Raw genomic sequence first — 24086 nt, forward strand, 5'->3', positions numbered from 1 at the left:
ATGGTTTGAGGGCTCTCCGCTTCTTCCTGGAACAGAGTCCCCATCCAGTCCCCATCCACCACCACCCTCCTCTGCCTGGCTGAACTTGTTCTCACATTGAACAACTTCTCCTTCAACTCCATGCACTTCCTTCAAGTAAAAGGTGTCGCTATGGGTACCCGCATGGGTCCTAGTTATGCCTGTCTTTTTGTGGGATATGTCGAGCATTCTTTGTTCCAGTCCTACTCAGGCCCCCTCCCCCAACTCTTTTTCCGGTACATTGATGACTGTATCGGTGCCGTTTCCTGCTCCCGCCCCGAACTAGAAAACTTTATCAACTTTGCTTCCAATTTCCACCCTTCTCTCACCTTTACATGGTCCATCTCTGACACTTCCCTTCCCTTCCTCGACTTCTCTGTCTCCATCTCTGGGGATAGGTTGTCTACCAATATCCATTATAAGCCCACTGACTCCCACAGCTACCTCGACTACACTTCTTCACACCCTACCTCCTGTAAGGACTCCATTCCATTCTCCCAGTTTCTCCGTCTCCGACGCATCTGCTCTGATGATGCTACCTTCCATGACGGTGCTTCTGATATAACCTTTTTCCTCAACCGAGGATTTCCCCCCACTGTGGTTGACAGGGCCCTCAACCGTGTCCGACCCATTCCCCGCACCTCTACCCTCACCATTTCCCCTCCCTCCCAGAACCGTGACAGGGTTCCCCTTGTCCTCACTTTTCATCCCACCAGCCTCCATATCCAAAGGATCATCCTCCGCCATTTTCGCCACCTCCAGCGTGATGCCACTACCAGTCGCATCTTCCCCTCCCTTCCCCTGTCAGCATTCCGAAGGGATCGTTCCCTCCGCGACACCCTGGTCCACTCCTCCATTACCCCCACCACCTCGTCCCCGTCCCAGGGCACCTTCCCCTGCAATCGCAGGAGGTGTAATACCTGCCCATTTACCTCTTCTCTCCTCACTATCCCAGGCCCCAAACACTCCTTTCAGGTGAAGCAGCGATTTACTTGTACTTCTTTCAATATAGTATACTGTATTCGCTGCTCACAGTGTGGTCTCCTCTACATTGGGGAGACCAAGCGCAGACTGGGTGACCGCTTTGCAGAACATCTCCGCTCAGTCCGCAAGCAGGACCCTGAGCTTCCGGTTGCTTGCCATTTCAACACTCCCCCCTGCTCTCATGCTCACATCTCTGTCCTGGGATTGCTGCAGTGTTCCAGTGAACATCAACGCAAGCTCGAGGAACAGCATCTCATCTACCGATTAGGCACACTACAGCCTGCCGGACTGAACATTGAGTTCAATAATTTCAGAGCATGACAGCCCCCCATTTTACTTTCATTTTTAGTTATTTTTTCTTCCTTTTTTTTACATTCCTTTTTACATTTTTTACAATCTTTTTTTGCATTTATTTCATTTCATCTTAGTTTGTTCAGTTTGCTTACCCACTGTTTTTTTCAGGTTGTTTTTCTTCAGGTTTGCACTTGCTGCTGTTCAATATTCAGTGTATTCACACCTAATCTGTACTAATGCTTTGTCTTTCAACACACCATTAACATATTGTTTGCCTTTTCTCCGTGACCTTTTGGTCAGCTATGTGGCCTGGTCCAATCTGCACCTTCTCCTTTGTTATCTCTTGCCCCACCCCTACCTCACTTGTTTATAATCTGTGACTTTTCTAATATTTGTCAGTTCCGAAGAAGGGTCACTGACCCGAAACGTTAACTCTGCTTCTCTTTCCACAGATGCTGCCAGACCTGCTGAGTGATTCCAGCATTTTTTGCATTTATGTCTGATTATTGATAGTCAGCATGGCTTTGTGCGTGGGTAATCATGTCTCACAAATTTGATTGAGCTTTTCGTGGAGATGACCAAGAGGATTAACGAGGGCAGGGCGATGGATGTTGTCTACATGGACTTTAGCAAGCCCTTTGACAAGGTCCCGCATGGTAGGCTGGTCCAGAAGGTTCGAACACATGGGATCCCAGGGTGAGCTAGCAAATTGGATACAAAATTGACTTGATGATAGGAGGCAGAGGGTGGTAGTGGAAGGTTGTTTTTCAGATTGGAGGCCGGTGACCAGTGGTGTGCCGCAGGGATCGGTGCTGGGCCCTCTGTTGTTTGTCATATATATTAATGACTTGGATGTGAATGTAAGGGGCATGATTAGTAAGTTTGCAGATGACATCAAAATTGGTGGTATAGTGGACAGTGAAGAAAGTTGTCTAAGGTTACAACAGGATATAGATCAACTGGGAAAGTGGGCAAAGGAGTGGCAAATGGAATTTAACGCAGACAAGTGTGAAGTGATGCATTTTGGGAAGTTAAACCAGGGCAGGACATATACAGTGAATGGCAGAGCCCTGGGGAGTGTTGTTGAACAGAGAGACTTGGGGTGCAAGTACATAGATCCCTGAATGTGGCAACACAGGTAGACAGGGTGGTGAAGAAGGCGTATGGCATACTTTCCTTCATCAGCCGAGGCATTGAGTACAAGAGTTGGGACGTCATGTTACAGTCATACATAACGTTGGTTAGGCTGCATTTGGAGTACTGTGTGCAGTTCTGGTCGCCGCACGACAGGAAAGATGTGACTAAGCTGGAGAGGGTGCAGAAAAGATTCACAAGGATATTGCCTGGTTTGGATGGCTTGAGTTATGAAGAGAGATTGGATAGACTGGGTCGGTTTTCCCTGGAGCGAAGGATGCTGAGAGGGGACACTCACAGCGCCAGCGACCCAGGTTCGGTTCTGGGTTCTGCCTGTGCAGAATTTACAAGTTTTCCCTGTGACCGCGTGGGTTTCCGTCGGGTGCTCAGGTTTCCTCCCACAGCCAAAGGCTTGTACGTTGATAGGTAAATTGGCCATTGTAAATTGCCCCTAGTGTAGGTAGGTGGTAGGTGAATGGCGGGGGTGTGGTAGAGAATATGGGATTAATGTAGGATTAGTATAAATGGGTGGTTGTTGGTTGGCACAGACTCGGTGGGCCAAAGGGCCTGTTTCAGTGCAGTATCTCTCTATGACTCTATGTTAGAGGTATATAAAATTATGAGAGGCATAGATAGGGTAGATAGCCAGAGTCTTTTTCCCATGGTAGGGGTGACTAAAACTAGAGGGCAAAGATTTAAGGTGAGAGGGAGGAGGTTTAAATGGGATCAAAAGGGTAAATTTTTCACACAAAGAATAGTGGGTATCTGGAATGAGCTGCCTGAGGAGGTGGTGGAGGCAGGAACAGTAGCGACATTTAAGAGGCATCTGGACAGATACATGAATGAGCAAGGCATAGAGGGATATGGAATTAATGCAGGCAGATGGAATTAGTATAGATAGGCATTATGGTCGGTATGGATGCGGTGGGCCGAAGGGCCTGTTTCTATGCTGTCTGACTCTATGACTGATAAGGTGCCACATCAAAGGTTATTGCAGAAAATAAGAGCTCTTGGTGTAGAGGGTAACAATTTGGCATGGATAGGAGATTGGCTAATGAACAGGAAACAGAACAGGCATAAATGGGTCATTTTCTGGTTGGCAAGATGAACAAGTGGTGTGCCACCGGGATCTGTGCTGGGCCTCAACTTTTTACAATTTAGATGAATGACTTGGATGAAGGGGCCAAAGGTATGGTTGCTAAATTTTCTGATGGCACAAAGATAGGTAGGAAAGTTAGTAGTGCAGAGGACATAAGGAGGCTACAAAGGGATATAGATAGGTTTAGTGAGTGGGCAAAGATCTGGCAAATGGAGTACAGTGTGGGAAAATGTGAAATTAGCCATTTTTGCAGGAAGAATAAAAAAGAAGCATACATTTCTAAATGGTGAGAGATTGCAGAGCTCTGAGATACAGAGGGTGTCCAAGCGCATGAATTGCAAAAGGTTAGTATGCAGGTACAGCAAGTAATTAGGAAAGCGAATAGCATGTTATCATTTATTGTGAGGGGAACTGAAAACAAAAGTAGGGAGGTTATGCTTCAGCTAAATGGGCATTGGTGGGACCACATGTGGAGTACTGTGCACAGTATTGGTCTCCTTATTTAAGGAAGGATGTAAATGCATTGGAAGCAGTTCAGAGAAAGTTTAATAGAACAAATAACATAGAACAGTACAGCACAGTACAGGCCCTTCGGCCCACGAAATTGTGCTGACCCTTTAACCTACTCGAAGATCAAACTACCTACATACCCTTCATTCTACTATCATCCATGGACCTATCCAAGAGTCGCTTAAATGTCCCTAATGTATCTGCTTCTACTACCACCGCTGGCAGCACATTCCACGCACACACCACTCTATGTGTAAAGAACCTACCTCTGACATCTCCCCTAAACCTTTCTCCAATCACCTTAAAATTATGCCCCCTGGTGATAGCCCTTTCCGCCCTGGGAAAAAGTCTCTGGCTATCCAGTCTATCTGTGCCTCTCATCATCTTGTACCCCTCTATCAAGTCACCTCTCATCCTTCTTCGCTCCAATGAGAAAAGCCCTAGCTCCCTCAACCTTTCTTCATAAGACATGCCCTCCAGTCCAGGCAGCATCCTCGTACATCTCCTCTGCACCCTCTCTAAAGCATCCACATCCTTCCTATAATGAGGCGACCAGAACTGAACACAATATTCCAAGTGTGGTCGAACCAGGGCCTTCGAGAGCTGCAGCATAACCTCGCAGCTCTTAAACTCAATCCCCCTGTCAATGAAAGCCAACACACCATACGCCTTCTTAACAACCCTATCAACTTGGGTGGCAACTTTGAGGGATCTATGGACGTGGACCCCAAGATCCCTCTGTTCCTCCACACTGCCAAGAATCCTGTCTTCAAGCCTGGATTCTGCATTCAAATTCGACCTTCCAAAATGAATCACTTCACACTTTTCCAGGTTGAACTCCATCTGCCACTTCTCAGCCCAGCTCTGCATCCTGTCAATGTCCCGTTGCAACCTACAACAGCCCTCCACACTATCCACAACTCCAGCAACCTTTGTGTCATCGGCAAACTTATTAACCCAGCCTTCCACTTCCTCATCCAAGTCATTTATAAAAATCACAAAGAGCAGAGGTCCCAGAGGTCCCTGCAGAACACCACTGGTCACCGAGCTCCAGGCTGAATACTTTCCATCTACTACCACCCTCTGCTTCTATGGGCCAGCCAATTTTGTATCCAGACAGCCAACTTTCCCTGTATCCCATGCCTCCTTACTTTCTGAATGAGCCTACCATGGGGAACCTTATCAAACGCCTTGCTAAAATCCATATACACCACATCCACTGCTCTTCCTTCATCAATGTGTTTTGTCACATCCTCAAAGAATTCAATAAGGCTTGTGAGGCATGACCTGCCCCTCACAAAGCCATGTTGACTATCTCTAATCAAACTATGCTTTTCCAAATAATCATAAATCCTGTCTCTCAGAATCCTCTCCAATAATTTGCCCACCACCGACGTAAGACTGACTGGTCTGTAATTCCCAGGGTTTTCCCTATTCCCTTTCTTGAACAAGGGAATAACATTTGCCACCCTCCAATCATCTGGTACTACTCCAGTGGACAGTGAGGACGCAACGATCATCGCCAAAGGCGCGGCAATCTCTTCCCGCGCTTCCCCTATCAACCTTGGGTATATCCCGTCTGGCCCCGGGGACTTATCTGTCCTCATGTCTTTCAAAATTTCCAGCACATCTTCCTTCTTAACATCAACCTGTTCGAGCATATCAGCCTGTTTCACGCTGTCCTCACAAACGACCAGGTCCCTCTCACTAGTGAATACTGAAGCAAAGTATTCATTTAGGACCTCCCCTACCTCCTCCGACTCCAGGCACAAGTTCCCTCCACTATCCCTGATCAGCCCTACCCTCACTCTGGCCATCCTCTTGTTCCTCACATAAGTGTAGAACGCCTTGGGATTTTCCTTAATCCTACCCACCAAGACTTTTTCATGTCCTCTTCCAGCTCTCCTAAGTCCATTCTTCAGTTCCTTCCTGGCTACCTTGTAACCCTCTAGAGCCCTGTCAGATCCTTGCTTCCTCAACCTTAAAGTAAGCTTCCTTCTTCCTCTTGACTAGCTGTTCCACATCTCTTGTCATCCAAGGTTCGTTCACCCTACCATCTCTTCCTTGCCTCATCGGGACAAACCTATCCAGCAGTCGCAGCAAGTGCTCCCTAAACAACCTCCACATTTCTGTCGTGCATTTCCCTGAGAACATCTGTTCCCAGTTTGAGCTCCCCAGTTCCTGCCTAATAGCATTGTAATTCCCCCTCCCCCAATTAAATATTTTCCCATCCCGTTTGCTCCTGTCCCTCTCCATGACTATAGTAAAGGTCAGGGAGTTGTGATCACTATCACCGAAATGCTCTCCCACCGAGAGATCTGCCACCTGGCCTGGTTCGTTGCCAAGCACCTAATCCAACATAGCCTCCCCTCTAGTCGGCCTATCTACATATTGAGTCAGGAAACCTTCCTGGACGCAACTGACAAAATCTGCTCCATCCAAACTATTTGCACTAAGGAGGTTCCAATCAATATTAGGGAAGTTGAAGTCACCCATGACAACAACCCTGTTACTTCTGCACCTTTCCAAAATCTGCCTCCCAATCTGTTCCTCCGTGCCTCTGTTGCTATTGTGGGGTCTATAGAAAACTCCCAATAAAGTGACTGCTTCTTTCCTGTTTCTGACTTCCACCTTACTAGACTTGTACCTGGAATGGGCTGGTTGTCTTATGAGGAAAGATTGGACAGGCTAGTCTTGTATCCCCTGGAGTTTAGAAGAGTAAAAGGCAACTTGATTGAAACATATAAGATTCTGAGGGGTCTTGATAGGGTAGATGTGAAAAGGATGTTTCCTCTTGTGGGACAATCTAGAACTAGGGGCATTGTTTTAAAAATAAGGGGTCGCCCATTAAAACAGAGATGAGGAGAAACATTTTCTCTCAGAGGATCGTGAGTCTTTGGAATTCTGTTCCTCAAAAGGCAGTGGAAGCAGAGTCTTTGAATATTTTTAAGGCCTGATTTTTTATTCTTGATGAGCAAGAATGTGAAAGGTTATTGGGGTAGGCAGGAATGTTGAGTTGAGGTTACAATCAGATCAGCCATGATTTTAGTGAATGGCGGAGCAGGCTCGAGGGGCCGAGTGGCCTACTCCTGCTCCTAATTCATATGCTCGTAATACTCTAGTTTGTAAGTCAGTGTGAAACGTGTAAACTCAATTTCTATCATATTCCTTTTTCATTATTTCACTTGATGTGGGCGCTGCTACTGTTCTGATTTTATTCTATATTATCAGGGCTATCCACCATGCCACAACCCCTCCTATTCCATTTTGTCTGTCTTCTTGAAATGTCAAGTGCCCTGGAATATTGAGTTCCCAACCGTGGTCACCATGCAACCACATTTCTGCAACAGCTATTAGAGCAAAACCATTTATCTCTATTTGTGCCATTAATTCTTCTATTCTATTCTATTCTGAATGCTTCATGCATTTAGATAAAGTGCCTTTAATTTTAACTTTTTAGCCATTTTTCCTGATTTGACCTTATTCATTGATGCACTATTACCATTAAACTCTCTGTCCCTTCCTGTCACACGCTGCATATCTTTACCCAAATTGATATGCTGCTCTATGGTTTTGACTTTTCACTAGAGATTTATAAATTCCCCCTCATTTGAACCCTTCCTCACCTTTTTAGTTTGAAGCTGCTCAGAGAGGTTAAGTGAGGTATGTAGCTGGAGTGTTGAGCTCGAAAATGGCAGTGTGACTCACTGACTGGCATCACAGCCTGCCGAATCTGTATATTTCCGGCACATGCTTCCTGCTGCCTGCACGAACATTTTACCCCAGATGCTGTCCAATGTGGTCAGCCTGCGACATGTGAATTCCATTTTGGAACAAGAACGGCACCCGTAGCTCCAAAAGAAGGGCGCTAAGCAACCGAATTTCACAGCAGCAGTATCTTACAGCAACAACTTGCACTTAGAAAGCATGATTAATATAGTGAAACATCCAAAGGTGCTTCACAGGAGCATTAGCAATTTTGACACATCGGTAAATATTAGGACAGGTGGGAAGTAGGTTTTAAGGAGCGTCTTAAAGGAGTAGGGAGAGAGTTGAAGAAATTTTAATGAAGAAATTCCAGAGCTTGGGGCCTGGATGCCCGAAGCAAGGGCTGCCAATGTTGGAGTGATGAAATGTGGGATTGTACAAGAGTCCAGAATTGGAAGATGACACCGAACTCGGACACTTGTAGGGCTGGAAGTGATTGCAGAGATCTACAGCTGTCAATCTCTCAGTCGCTCAGTTTGGTGACTTCACCACGGTGATACATTTCTGCCTGTTTTAGATATACAACTAAACAACACAACTAAAAAGCTAATGGGATTCACACATTGCCATTATTACAAGAGAAACATTACTTCAATGACTCTCAGTTATGTCTGTTGGTCAGAGGCTTGCAGTGAACAGCAAGTGACTCCTCCTTCCAAACCTTCTTGAAACTATTGAATGGGTTTATTTCTTAAAAAGATTGGGAACAGCGGGCAATGAATTTCAAAATGACTCAGCTAGATTGGAATGATAGACTCTTCTCTTTGACAGAGGACATGCTGGTAAAACACAGTGTTTTCGCTCAATAAATCTGGATTCAAATCCAATCCAGATGGAGAAGGTCCCTTCAGCCTCTTTGTTGCAGGATCTTAAAATAAAATGAGTTCTGTCAGTCTCAATCCAATTAGAGCAGGCACAAGCCCATAGCTCAAAAAGTGCCCTCGCGTTAGCCATTAATTGACACTAACACAAAAATCAATGACACAGAATATGAACATTGGCAGTGTCCCACTGTGAATGCATTGGACATCATTTCAAATACGACTGTAATTGAAGGTCTATTGGGGAATGGTGGGTGAATTCCGCATTGCTCTTAAATTATACTGCAACCGACCTTGGAAAACTTAATGCAAAGTGAAAATGCTTTCCAGTTTTCCTACAGGACCGCCGTCTCTCCCGGTGTTCCACAAAAAAAGACATATTTTAAGAGCTCCTGTTCATGAATGATAAACCTTGTGGGGTTTAAATCCTGAATTAGATCAGACTTAAAACTGTGCTCTATAATTTACCTGTAAGATTATTGCAACACATAAGAAGAGGTCATGCAAGCAATCTAGCTCGCTCTTTCATCAACCATCAAATTTTCTTTTATTCATTCATGGGATGTGGGTGTCGCTAGATAGGCCAGCATTTATTGCCCATCCCTAAATGCCCTTGAGAAGGTGGGATGAGCTGCCTTCTCGAACCGCTGCAGTCCATGTGGGGTAGGTACACCCACAGTACTGTTAGGAAGGGAGTTCCAGGATTTTGACCCAGCGACAGTGAAGGAACGGCGATATAGTTCCAAGTCAGGATGGTGTGTGACTTGAACGGCAACTTGCAGGTGGTGATGTTCCCATGCATCTGCTGCTCTTGTCCTTCTAGTTGGTAGAGGTCGCAGGTTTGGGAGGCGCTGTCGAAGGAGCCTTGGTGCGTTGCTGCAGTGCATCTTGTAGGTGGTACACACTGCTGCCACTGTGCGTCGGTGGTGAAGGGAGTGAATGTTTGTAGATGTGGTGCCAATCAAGCGGGCTGCTTTGTCCTGGATGGTGTTGAGCTTCTTGGGTGCACTTATCCAGGCAAGTGGAGAGTATTCCATCAAACTCCTGACTTGTGCCTTGGTGGATAGACTTTGGGGAGTCAGGAGATGAGTTACCCGCCACAGAATTCCCAGCCTCTGATCTGCTCTTGTAGCCACCACATTTATATGACTGGTCCAGCTCAGTTTCTGGTTAATGGCAATCTCCAGGATGTTGATAGTGGGGAATTCAGCGATGGTAATGCCATTGAATATCAAGGGGAAATGGTTAGATTCTCTCTTGTTGGAGATGGTCATTGCCTGGCACTTGTGTGGCGCGAATGTTACTTACCACTTATCAGCCCAAGCCTTGATATTGTCCAGGTCTTGCTGCATTTCTACGCGGACTGCTTCAGTATCTGAGGAGTTGCGAATGGTGCTGAACATTGTGCAATCGTCAGCGAACAACCCAATTCTAATCTTATGATTGAAGGAAGGTCATTGATGAAGCAGCTGAAGATGGTTGGGCCTAGGCCACTTACTTGAGGAATTCCTTTAGTGATGTCCTGGAGCTCAGATGATTGACCTCCAACAACCACAACCCCCTTCGTTTGCGTTAGGTATGACTCCAACCAGCGAAGGGTTTTCCTCCTGATTCCCATTGACTTCAGTTTTGCTCAGGCTCCTTGATGCCATACTCGGTCAAATGCTGCCTTGATGTCAAGGGCAGTTGCTCTCACCTCACCTCTTGAGTTCAGCTCTTTCGTCCATGTTTGAACCAAGGCTGTAATGAGGTCAGGAGCTGAGTGGCCCTGGCGGAATCCAGACTGAGCGTCACTGAGCAGGCTATTGCTAAGCAAGTGCTGCTTGATGGCACTGTTGATGACACCTTCCATCACTTTACTGATGATTCAGAGTAGACTGATAGGACAGTAATTGGCCGGGTTGGACATGTCCTGCTTTTTGTGTACAGGACATACCTGGGCAAATTTCCACATTGCCGGGTGGATGCCAGTGTTGTAGCTGGACTGGAACAGCTTGGCTAGGGATAGGGCAAGTTCTGGAGCACAGGTCTTCAGTACTATTGCCGGAATATTGTCTGGGCCCATAGCCTTTGCAGTTTCCAGTGCCTTCAGTCGTTTCTTGATATCACGCGGAGTAAATTGAATTGGCTGAAGTCTGGCATCTGTGATGCTAGGGACTTCAGGAGGGGGCCGAGATGGATCATCAACTCGGCACTTGTGGCTGAAGATTGTTGCAAATGCTTCTGCCTTATCTTTCGCACTGATGTGCTGGGCTCCCCCATCATTGAGGATGGGGATATTTGTGGAGCCATCTCCTCCAGTTAGTTGTTTAATTGTCCACCACCATTCACAGCTGGATGTGGCAGGACTACAGAGCTTGGATCTGATACGTTGGTTACGGGATCGCTTAGCTCTGTCTATCGCATGCTGCTCACACAGTTTGGCATGCAAGTAGTCCTGTGTTGTAGCTTCACCAGGTTGACACCTCATTTTGAGGTATGCCTGGTGCTGCTCCTGGCATGCCCTCCTGCACTCTTCATTGAACCAGGGTTGGTCTCCTGGCTGGATGGTAATGGTAGAGTGGGGGATATGCCAGGCCATGAGGTTATAGATTGTGGTGAGTACAATCCTGCTGCTGCTGATGGCCCACAGCGCCTAATGATTGCCCAGTTTTGCATTGCTCGATCTGTTCAAAATCTTTCCCATTTAGCACAGTGATAGTGCTACACAACACAATGGACAGTATCCTCAATGTGAAGGCGGGACTTCGTCTCCATAAGGACTGTGCGATGGTTATTCCTACCAATAGTCATGGACAGATGTATCTGCGGCAGGCAGATTGATGAGGACGAGATCAAGTATGTTTTTCACTCTTGTTGATTCCCTCGCCACCTGCCACAGACCCAGTCTAGCAGCTATGTCCTTTAGGACTCGGCCAGCTTGGTCAGTAGTGGTGCTTCCCAGCTACTCTTGGTGATGGACATTGAAGTCCCCCACCCAGAATACATTCTGTGCCTTTGCCACCCTCAGTGCTTCTTCCAAGCGGTGTTCAACATGAGGACTACTGATTCATCAGCTGATGGAGGGAGGTAGGTGGTAATCATTAGGATGTTTCCTTGCCCATGTTTGACCTGATGCTATGAGACTCCATGGGGTCCAGAGTCAATGTTGAGGACTCCAAGGGCAACTTCCTCCCGATTGTATACCACTGTGCCACCACCTCTGCTGGGTCTGTCCTGCCGGTGGGACAAGTCGCTCCCGGGGATAGTGATGGCAGTGTCTGGGACATTGTCTGTAAGGTATGATTCCGTGGGTATGACTATGTCAGGCTGTTGCTTGACTAGTCTGTGGGACAGCTCTCCCAATTTTGGTACAAGCCCCCAGATGTTAGTAAGGAGGACTTTGCACGGTAAACAGGGCTAGGTTTGCCATTGTCGTTTCCGGTGCCTTGGTCGATGCCGGGTGGTCTGTCCGGTTTCATTCCTTTTTATCGACTTCGTAGCAGTTGAATACAACTGAGTGGCTTGCTCGGCCATTTCAGAGGGCGTGTAAGAGTCAACCACATTGCTGTGGGTCTGGAGTCACATGTCGGCCAGACCAGGTAAGGATTTCCGTCCCTAAAGGACACTAGTGAACCAGATGGGTTTTTACAACAATCGACAATGGTTTCATGGCCATCATTAGACTCGCTTTTAATTCCAGATTTATTAATTGAATTCAAATTCCACCTTCTGCTGTGGTGGGATTCAAACCCATTCAAATCATTGTGCCTGTCTCACCTCTTCAAAAGAGCTATTCAATTAGTCTCATGCCCCTGCTCTTTCCCCATAGCCCTGCAAAACCTTCCCCTTCAAGTATTTATCCAATTCCCTTTTAATAGTTATTATTGAATCTGCTTCCACATACCTTTCAGGTTGTGCAGTCCAGGTTAGAACAACTCGCTGCATAAATTATTTTTCCTCATCTCACATCTGGTTTTGTGCCAATCACCTTAAATTTGTGGCCCTTGCTTACCAACCCTTTTGCCACTGGAAATATTATTTACTCTATCAAAACCCTTCATGATTTTCAACACCTTTATCAATTCTCCCCTTAACATTCTCTGCTCAGAGGAGAACAACCACAATTTTTCCAGCCTCTCCACAGAACTAAACTCTTTCATCACTGGTACCATTCTAGTAAATCTCCAATGCATCCCTTAAGGCCTTCATGTCCTTCTTAAACTGTGGTGCCCAGAATTGGTCGCAATACTCCAACTTCTTCTTTGGCCTCCTTGTCTCGGGAGACAATGGGTAAGCGCCTGGAGGTAGTCAGTGGTTTGTGGAGCAGTGCCTGGTGTGGCTATAAGGGCCAATACTAGAGTGACAGACTCTTCCACAGATGCTGCAGATAAAATTGGTTGTCAGGGCTGTTTCGCAGTTGGCTCTCCCTTTGAGCTTCTGTCTTTTTTCCTGCCAACTGCTAAGTCTCTTCGACTCGCCACACTTTAGCCCCGCCTTTATGGCTGCCCGCCAGCTCTGGCGATCGCTGGCAACTGACTCCCACGACTTGTGATCAATGTCACAGGACCTGGAGTTTAACCAGTGCTTTATAAAGGTTTAGCATCACTTCCTTGATTTTGCACTCTGCCTCTACATATAAAATTCAAGAATCCCACATGACTTTTTAAGAATTTGTCCTGCCACCTTCAAAGATTCCTGTGAAGGTCTCTCTGTTCCTAAACCTCCTTTAAAATTGTACCAATTAGTTTGTGTTGCATCTCCTCATTCTTCCTCCCAAAATGAATCACTTCACATTTCTCTGCACTAAATTTCATCTGCCACGTGCCTGCCCTTTTCACCAGTCTGTCTCGATTCTCCAGAAGTCTGTGACTATCCTCCTCACTGTTTACTACGTTTCCAAGTTTTCTGTCATATGCAGACTTTGAAATTATGCTCTGTATACCCAAATCTAGAGCATTAATATGAGTCAAAAACATCAGTGTCCCAACACCAACCCTGGTGAACACCACTGTACACTTCCCTCTAGTCTTAAAACAACTGTTCACTGCTACGCTCTCTTTTCTGTCTCACGCAATTTCATATTCATGCAGCCATTCCCCTTTAGTCCCACTGACTGTCATTATGCTAACAAGTCTATTATGTGGTACTTTATTGAACACCTTCTGAAAGTTCATGTAGACAAGATCAACCACAACAACCCTTTCTATTATTTCACTAAAAAACTCAATCAAGTTAGTCAAGTATGATTTCATATTCACAAATCCATGCTGTCTTTCGTTTATTCATCCATATTTTTTCAAGTGCCAATTAATTTTGCCCCAACACCGACAATAGGCTTACGGGTCAGTAATTCCTGGGTTTACCCCTCTCCTCCTTTTTGAACAGTGGTGTAACATTTTCAGTCCTGAAATCCTCTGATAACACTCCCACATCTAAGGAGGATTGGAAGATTCGGCCAGAGCCTCCAGAATTTCCATCTTTACTCCCCTCTGCAACATAGGATGCATCCCATCCAGACTGGATGCCTACATTTTGAGAACATCCTCTTTATCTATTTTTATCCTATTGTCATGCTAGGCCCCCATCTGCCAAGAACAAGGCACATTAATTTTGTCATGAACATTGATTTTAAACTGTTACTGGAGTTAAGAAAGGACTTGTTAAACAGATCAGTCGTGGCTGAAAAAGACATTTACATAATAACAGGCAGTGTTTGGAAGGACAAAGTAGCCATTCCCTGACATTCAACCCACAATGGACTTTAGATCACCAGACGTTGAAGGTGTGGGAGTTCGCATTCCAGGTTGACTGATCAGATGGCCGAATACACAAACGGACATGGTCAAACCAGCTAGTCACATGACTAACCTGCTGGATAACCTGATTTTTTTGAATTTGTACAAACAGTTTGGGCAGAATGTCTGTTTGCTCCTGGACTGAGAAGATCTCTCCTGTCTGCTCCCATCTCTTTCTCACAAGCCTCTGAATCCACTGAAGACACATGAACCCCAAGAGAGAAAAATCTCCTACAGCGAACAAGGTTTAAGAAGAATACTGGGCCCCAACGAAAAGCAAGATTTACCTACAATTTACAGTGAGCTCAAAGAACCATAACAACAACTCTTCAGATATTGCCTTTCCACTTTATTTTTCTTCTGCTCTTTTCTGTCTCTGTTTGCATGTGTGTATCTTGTCTGCATGCTAGTGTGGGGCATGGCGTGTATCTGTAGGTGTTAACTGAATTAGAGTTTAAGTTAAGTTTAATAAATTTCAACTTTTCTTCTTTAAACATAAGAAAGCCTGTTTGTGCTGGTTTCTTTGCCTTATAATTGGAAAGCAGTGAACAGGGATTCACAAAGGGGGAGCTAAAAAAACAGTGTGTTTAAAAATGAAACCCTGTTCCAGTAAGACCAGGTGACAGCTGAAAGGGAACCCTAGACCTCTTTCTCACCTGGTCGCAACACTATCCAATTTCCCTACTACCTCCTCTGCTACTGTAACACTGGCAGCATCCTCTTCTTTAGTGAAGACAGATGAAAGTACTCATTTAGTACCTCAGCCACACCCTCAGCCTTCAAAATAAATTATTTTTTTGGTCCCTAATCATTTCCACCTTCCTTTGACAATACTTTTAATGTTTCTAAAAGACTTTTGGGTCCCTTTTATGTTATCCGCCCATCTATTCTCATACACTAGTTTTGTCCTCTTATTTCTTTTTTCTGTTCTCCCAAGTACCGTTTGTATTCAGCTTGGTTCTCTCATGAATTAGGAACCTGGCATTCCTCATAATCCTCCTTCTTTTATTTCATTTTGTTTTTAATGTCTTTCATCATCCAGAGTGCTCTCGCTTTCCAGCTCATGGGAAGGTATCTGCACCACAACTATTTCCTCTTTGAAGGCCGCCCATTCCTCATTTACTGTTTTACCTGACAATCTTTGATTCTAATCTACCTTGTCAACCCACTGAAATTAGCCCTCCTCCAGTTGAGTATTGCACCATGTACCCTATTATTATCACCAAGATTTGCCACTTGGCCTAATGGCTGGAATCTTCCAGACATAGAAAATAATTGAAGGTCAGGACCTTTTCCAGGTCCTGACCCGCTGGCATCTGAGGTCCGTGTGGTGTCTGGACGCCTCCGTGTTTACCATCTAATTAATGACAGCGGGCAGAACTGAGGCCCGGTGAGAGGGCTGGCAGGACTGGCCAGCTGGTAGCCCCACCAAGCGAGATGGCTGCTGCTGAGGCAGTTAAGTGAGCATGAGGGTGCCTCAAAATGGAGGTCTCGGGGATGGTTACGGAACATTTTAGCAAAAGGAAAGCCCAGAGTTGTTAGGGCCATCAGTGTTGGGGGGTAGGTGAGCAAGCCCCTCCACAGGAATGATTATGGCCTTTAATGTGGCCATTTCAGCCTTGTGACTCATCATAGGACAATGGAGGGCAGGTTCCAATGGCCTTCTGACCTGCTGCCAGCAGGCTACCTGCAAGTAGTTGCTGGGCTCCAGACTTAGCCACGAGCCCGTGTGACACAGGGAAAGTTCCCAGGGATAATGGCCCTTGATTGAGGCCTTAATTGGATCCATTGGCTGCCCACCTTTGTGAAACAGGTTGCTAATTGCCATGACAGCCCGCCCCGGAAAACTCGACCGGAGGTGGGACAGCATTGGGGAACAGAGTTTTCCGATACTTTTCCAGACTCCTAGCCTTCAAAGCCTCCTCCAAAGGGACCGAAAAGATTCCAGCCAATAGGTTCTCATGTGGCTTGATGTCAAATTTGGTCTGATAATGCTCCTGTAATGCACCTTGGCAACTTCTACTATATTGAAGTGCTATATAAATGCAAGTTGTTTTTGTTGTTGTTTTTGCCCTCATTTCATCTCCTGGGGGAAAATTCTGGATAAAGTGTCTCTGATCCCTAAAAGACATCGAGCAAAATCTAGAATCACACACTAACAGTGTTCTGAGTCTGAAGGTTGTGGCTTCCATTCCTGCTCCAGAGATTTGGGCATGTAATTTAGGTTGACACTCCCAGTGCTGTACTGAGGGAGCACTGTGTCGTTGGAGGTGCCGACTTTTGGATGAGACATTAAGCCATGTCTGAACTCTCAAGTGAATAAAGATCCCATGGCATTATTCGAAGAAGGGGAGGGAGGCTCTCGTTGGTGCCTGGCCAAAATTTATCCCTCAACCAACATAACTAAAAACAGCTTACCGATTCATTATCACATTGCTGTTTGTGGGAGCTTGTGTCCGCAAATTGGTTCCTGCATTTCTTACTTCACAGAGGCAGTCCATTCGCCCCATCATATCTGTGCACGCTCTTTGAAATAGTTATCAAATTGTTTGCAGAAGTGACTTTTAGTTATAATGATTCTCATAATGCTACCATTTTGCTCCATAGGAGAAATCTTAGAACAAAGATATGCAATTGAACCACCAAATCCATTCCTTCCAAAGACCATGTAGAATATTCTCTGTCATGCAGTCCCCAACTCATTTTGTATCCTGAGGAGAGGTTCTGCTGTGGCTCTAGCCACCTGCAAAGATAAATGAAGCATAGCTGACGTTTAGTATACTGACAATTGAAGTCACAATGATGCTACTCACTTGCATATGATGGCTGTGCGCTTGGCATTTGAGAAGTTCTCCAGTTGCAAAGATTCCTGAGTAAGGAAGGCCACTGTCAGATGAAAGTAATTGTTCCAAAGCTATGTTGAGGAGGAAAACAGAAACACAAGAATGAAATGTTACAAAACATGACTAATATTAACAGTGAACTGCCAGGCTAACAATTTCTTAGGGCAGGATTTTCCAGCAGGCGTCGGGACCCCAACTTTGAGACCCATTTGCAGGTCCCGAGCCCGCGCATCTCGGCAGCATGGCCGCCTGCACAACTTTTTACGTGAGGCAGCCTCCAAATCAGAAGCCTACCATGTCCACCGTCCAGGTGGAATAGGACTATGGGAGACCCAATGGCAGAAAGGTTCGGCCAGCAGCCCTACAGGGAAAGGGGAGCACTGCCGAGGAAGAGGGAGACCTAGGGGGCCCCTCAAAATGGAGGTACTCACAAAAGGCTCCACATTCAGGTACAAACAAACAAGGCCCAGAACAGTGAGGGGGGCCTCAATGTGGAGACAAAAACCTCTCCACATGAATGTCTGTGGCTGCTATTACCTCCCTTTGAGCCTTGCAGCCCCCTGTATTTTGATTTTATTCAGCCTCTGATGACCCTCCGACCTCCCGCCAAGAGGCTGCTTTCAAATTGTGGCTGGGCTCCCAACACTGTGGGGAGCCCATGCGACGGCAGGAAACTTCCATTGCCATGAGAAAATTACCCTTGATTGCCTCGATTGCCCACCTTCATCGAGCAGGTTGCCGATTCCAATGGAAAACTCATCTGGAGGCAAGGCAGCATCAGAGAGCTGTCCTGAAGAGGTTTTCCATTATTTTTCCACACCCCCTCACCCCAGATCCAAACCTGCCTCCATGGTGCCAGGGTCTGGATTACTCCGTTGACTCTACATATTTAGTAACACACTACTCTTGCAACGAAACTGCTTCACACCACATTCGCTGGCCACTGGCAGCCATTATGGCTGAATTCAAGTAGCAAGAATTTAATTTATGAGCAAAGGTTGAGGAAGTTTGGGAAAATGAGAAAACTTTGAAGCTATTTATTTGAAGTTTTCAAGATCATGAGAAAGAAAAATAAAGATTTGCATTTCGATAGTCCCTTGCACAACGGCAGGACGTCCCAAAGTACTTAACAGCCAAGTGTGAAGTGTAGTCACTGTTGTGATGTAGAAAATACAGCAGCCAAATTGCACACAGCAAGCTCCCACAAACAGCAATGTGATAATAACCAGATAATCTGAGTTAGCCCAGGCAAACTTTTCACTGCTTAGAAAGGTTCAAATACCAAGGGACACAGGATGAAATTAAGCGTTGGAAGACCAAATGATGTGGAACATTTCTCATCTCAGGTTGTGGAAAAGCTAATAAATTAAATTGCAGAAATGTGTCTAACAACCAATTAGCTGGAGATGGAAAGGACTGAAGGAAAGGGTGAGCATATGGATGGTTCGGGGTTAAGGTTTATCAAAAAGGATTGGGCTTGTTGGATCTAATGTCATTTTTCCTATTCTTAAAACAGTAGTATCATCTCAGTGAGAACATTTTCAAGGCAGACGGTTCTTGGGAGTGCTTACACAGAAAAAAACAATATAACAGGCTCCCTTGTTAGATAGGATGGTTTGTGATGGCTGATACCAAAACCTGTTCCAGCGTAAGTATTAGTTACTTGGTCCAATTTTATTGTTTATTTGTGGAAACAATAAAAGAAAACAATTTGATCTTTAACTCTGCCAAGCCGTTGAGTCACGAACTCTGTCGTCATACTCTTCTCTGCTTAATAATCTGATAAATTGGCTTTTAAGAAGGTTAGATATTCTGGATTCAATGCAGCTCTGTCTTTCCCTACTGGTTTTAAGGCTCCCTACACAAAATGAGTTGGAGCGATCTGTCAGGTTACATAGAATTACAAAGACTTCACAGGAACAGGCCATTGGGCCCAACTACTCAGTGCTGGTGTTTATGCTTCTTACAAAACCTCCTTGCACCCTACTTCATCTAACTCTATCAGCATATTTCTTTCTCCCTCATGTCTTGATCTAGTTTCCCCCATAAATGCATCTGTGCTATCTACCTCAGTTACACTTTATGGTGGTGAGTTCCACAATCTAACCAGCTCTAGCAACAACATCATCATGTAGACTATTGTCACAGCTCAAGTGAACTTCCTCCACACCATTCCGAGTTCCTCGTGAGTGTGGGCCCATTGCACTTTCAATCTGTCTAGAGAGGCCACAGGTTGGTTTGCAAAGTGAATAAAAGGTCACTCTGGTCCAGTAGTCCTGAGCTTAAGGCTGAAGCCCATTGTTGAGGCAGAGTCGAGGGGATTTTGCTCAGCATCTAACCTGTCCTGGGAGTGCTTGCTGTGAACACTGGGTGCCTGAAATGGAAAGAGTTCTATTTCCTTGCACGAACAATGATTAGCATAAAAATACACCGACAAAAAATGTTTTTTTTTAAAATATGGCTTGATCGCAAGTTGCCAGATGACACTGCCTTTTTAATTAGTGGGCAGTAAACTTGCTGACAGGCCTGTTCTGTCGAACCCTAGTGCCAACTGTGCATTCCCCCTTACTCCTCCTGTCAAGCTATTTGTTCTTTCCAGACGTACCTGGAGCTCAAAGTTCATGCTGTTCAAAAACATTTTATTCAACGTCTCTGCATACTGGTTGATGGCACGTAGGAAAACCCTGTGGAGAAAAGAACGAATAATTCATTACCAAAATTATTCTTGGCTTAAGGAACAACAGAAAACTCCTGAAAATGAATCGTGTGTATGGAAAGGAGAAAGAAAGGTTTATGTCACAGATAGGGGAACAAAAAGCAATCAAAAAAGCTCCTGGAATGTTTGACCTTTATCTCAAGGGGGCTGGAATACAAAGTGGAGGAAGTGATGCTTCAGTCGAGCAGAGCCTTGATCAGACCCCATCAGGAGCACTGTGTTCAGTTCTGGGCACCACACCTCAAGAAGGATGTATTGGCCCGAGAGGGGTACAGTGTGGAATTGAAACCAGGGCTTAAAGGGTTCAACTGTAAAGAAGAGGTTGTGTTAAACTTGGCTTTCCCTTGAGCAGTGAAGATTGAGGGGCAATCGAATTAACGTGATTGAAATGATAAAGGGATTCAATAGGGTGGACGCAGTGGAGGCAACAAGGGGACATGATTTTATAATTAGAGCTAACCCATTCAGGAGAGAAATCAGGAAGCATTTCTTCACACAAAATCTAGAACTCTCTCCTCAGTAGGGTGTGGATGCTGGGACATCTGACATTTTCAAGACTGAGATCGATAGTTTTGGACGTTTAACTTTAGGTTTTAAGTTAAGGGTTGTGGAGCAAAGGTGGGTAAATGGAAATAAGGCAATAGAATGATCTAATAGAATGGCAGGACAGGCTTGAGGGGCTGAATGGCCAACATCTATTCCTATTTTCCTAACTTGTTTGTTCATTGCTTTTTTTTATTGTAGCATTGTAGGAGAGCAACACACATAAAGTCACAATGCGAATGGGAGATGGGGGGCTGAAGTGAAAAGTCCACACAATGGAGATGTTTGGTGATCAAATCTGCATTTGTGCTTTTGGGCTCCCTGACAGATAGGCTATCAAACAATGTCTAGGGACTACGGTATACTAAGATACTGAGACTAATGCAGCTGGCTGCTGTGTCACATGTGTTTGGATGTGAGAAGAAGCAATTGGGCAGGTTTTGTTTTATGAATGACCTGCATCTGATTACATCTCAGAAGTTCTTCCTTGGTTGTAAAGGATTCAAGACATCCTGAGGTCACGGAAGGTGCTATAATACGCAAGTTTTCTTTCTTTCTTTCATACTAGAGCTGGAGAATAAATGCCAACCTTGCCAGCAACACCCGCATGCCAAGAATGAATTAAAATAAATACTGCATCCACTCCCAGAAGCCACTGGTAGCAAATCAGGTGTCGAATGCTGGCTGGAATGCTTGAACCACTGCAGTCCATGTGGTATAGGTACACCCACAGTGCTGTTAAGAGTTCCAGGATTTTGACACACTGACAGTGAAGGAATGGCGAGATAGTTCCAAGTCAGGATAGCGTGTGGTGTGGAGGGGAACTTGCAGGTAGTGGTGCTTCCATGCATCTTGTGAATGGTACATACTGCTGCCACTGTGCGTCGATGGTGGAGGGAGTGAATGTTTGTGGCTGGGGTGCCAATCAAGTGGGCTGCTTTGTCCTGGATGGTGTCGAGCTTCTTGAGTGTTGTTAGAGCTGCACCCATCCAGGAAAGTAGAGTATTCCATCACATTCCTTACTTGTTACTTGTAGATGGTGGACAGGCTTTGGGAAGTCAGTAAGTGGGTTGCATACTGCAGAATATCCAGTCTCTGACCTGCTCTTGTAGCCACTGTATTTATTTGGTTGGTCCAGTTAAGTTTCTGGGCAATGGTAACCACCAGGATGTTGATGAAAGGTGTGCAATCATCAGAAAACATCCCCACTTCTGACCTTATAGAATCATAGAATGGTTGCAGCACAGGAAGAGGCCATTCAGCCCATTGTGTCTGTGCTGGGTCTCTGTAAGAGCAACTCAGCTATCCCACTCCCTTGCCTTTTTCCCGTAACCCTGCAAACTTTTTCTCTTCAATTCCCTTTTGAAAACCATGACTGAATCTGGCTCCACCACACTCTGAGGCCATGCATTGCAGATTGCGTTAAAAAGCTTTTCCTTATGTCGCTGTTGATTCTTTTGCCAATCATCTTAAATTGGTGCCATCTGGTTTTTGACCATTCCACCAATGAGAACAGTTTCTACCTTCCTACTCTGTCAAAAACCCTCATGATTTTGATCACCTCTCTCAAATTTCCTCTCAACCTTCTCTTCTCTTAGGAGAACAGACCCATATTCGCCAATCTGTTCAACTATTTAAAATCTGTCATCCCTGGAACCAATCTTATCAATCTTTTCTGCATCCTCTCTAATGTCTTTACATCCTCCCTAATGTCTGGTGCCCAAATTGGACACGATACTCCAGTTGAGGCCAAACAAGTGTTTTATAAAGGTTTACTATAACTTCCTTGCTTTTGTACTCTATGCCTCCATTTATGAAGCCCAGGATACTGTATGCCTTATTAATCACTTTCCCAATCTACCCTGCCACCTTCAACGATTTGTGTACATGTACTCCCCAGGTCCCTCTGCTCCTGCATCCACTTTTGAACTGTATCCTTCAATTTTTATTGCCTTTTCTCAGTCTTCCTCTGAAAATGTATCACTTCACACTTCTCTGCATTAAATTTCATCTGCCACGTGTCTGCCCATTCCACCAGCCTGTCTATGTCTTCTTGAAGTTTAGCACGATCCTCCTTACACTTCCAATTTTTGTGTCATCTGCAAATTTTGGAATTGGGCCCTGTACACCCAATTCTAGGTCATTAATATAGATCCAGATTAGCAGTAGTCATAATACCAATCCCTGGGAAACCGCACTGTATACCTTCCTCCAATCTGAAAAACAACGGTTCACCACTACTTTCTGTTTCCTGTTACTCAGCCAACTTCACATCCATGCTGCCACTGTCCCTTTTATTCCATGGGTTTCAACCTTGCTGACAAATCTGTTATGTGGCATTTTATCAAACGCCTTTTGGAAGTCCATGCACACCACATCAACCACATTACCCTAATCAACCCTTTGTGTTACCACATAGAAAAGCTCAATCAAATTAGTTAAACACCATGCCCTTAACAAATCCATGCTAGCCTTCCTTAATTAATCCAAATTTGTCAAAGTACTGTTAATTTTGTCCTGCATTATCGTTTCTAAAAGCTTTCCCACCACTGAGGTTAAATTGACTGGCCTGTAGCTTCTGGACTTATTCTTACACCCTTTTTTGAACGCGGGTGTAACATTTGTAATTCTCCAGTCCTGTTGCACCACCCCTATTTCTAAGGAGGATTGGAAGACTATGGCCAGTACCTCTGCAATTTCTACCCTTACTTCCTTCAGTATCCTCAGATGCAACTTATCCAGTCCTGGTGACTTATCGACTTTAAGTACATCCAGTCTTTCTAATACTGCCTCTTAATCAATTTTTAGCCCATCCGATGTGTCAACTACCTCCTCATTCACTATAATTTTCACTTCTTCCTTGGTAAAAACAGATGCAACATCATCATTTAGCACCTCAGCTAATCCCTCTACCTCCATGTGTAGATCACCTTTTTGATCCCTAATCAGCCCCACTCCTTCATTTACCACCCTTTTACTATTTATATGCCTGTAGAAGACTTTTGGATTTCCTTTTATGTTAGCTGCCAGTCTCTTTTCATATTCTCTCTTTGCTGCTCTTATTTCTTTTCTCACTTCTCCTTTGAACTTTCTGTATTCAGCCTGATGGAAGGAAGGATAAAGCAGCTGAAGATGGCTGGGCTGAGGACATTACCCTGAGAAACTCCTGCAGCAATGTCCTGGGTCTTGCATTTACACATTAGACACAGAACCTCATAATTAAAAGGAAGATTCTTGGCCAATGTTAAATCTCTGTTGTTTCTGTCTTTTATCTGTTAACTGTGAGCATATCATTATTTGAACAGTGAATGTTGATGGCGTCACTGAGCTTGCACAGTGCCCCATGGTGTGACACAGCTGAATTAGCTTGTACACACAGCTGAAATTACACGATTTTCTGAACCACCCTGAGTTAATTACAAGATCTGATCATGTTAATTCAGCTCCCACACACCGTGGGCACAGGAACTCCTCTCAGTCAATCCCCCTGATGTAATCGTCGCATCCCACAGAGAACAAAGTAACAACAATCACAAGAGAAAATCCTACAGAACTAAGAAAAATAAAAACACGTATCCA

At 45.0% G+C, this 24086-nt stretch overlaps 1 protein-coding gene across 2 annotated transcripts in view; it reads right to left on the reverse strand.

The window, feature by feature from the left end:
• Positions 1-24086, reverse strand: part of LOC137368229 (dedicator of cytokinesis protein 2-like) — a 1222644-nt gene that overhangs the window by 283892 nt on the left and 914666 nt on the right. For both annotated transcript variants that reach the window (XM_068028710.1, XM_068028709.1), the window contains exons 30-31: positions 19854-19932; positions 17219-17319 (exon numbers count right to left, since the gene is read on the reverse strand). In XM_068028710.1, the coding sequence (XP_067884811.1) occupies positions 17219-17319; positions 19854-19932 (180 nt within the window). The remainder of the gene's footprint in view (positions 1-17218; positions 17320-19853; positions 19933-24086) is intronic.

Source organism: Heterodontus francisci, chromosome 1, assembly GCF_036365525.1.
Source record: "Heterodontus francisci isolate sHetFra1 chromosome 1, sHetFra1.hap1, whole genome shotgun sequence".
Classification (NCBI taxonomy): domain Eukaryota; kingdom Metazoa; phylum Chordata; class Chondrichthyes; order Heterodontiformes; family Heterodontidae; genus Heterodontus; species Heterodontus francisci.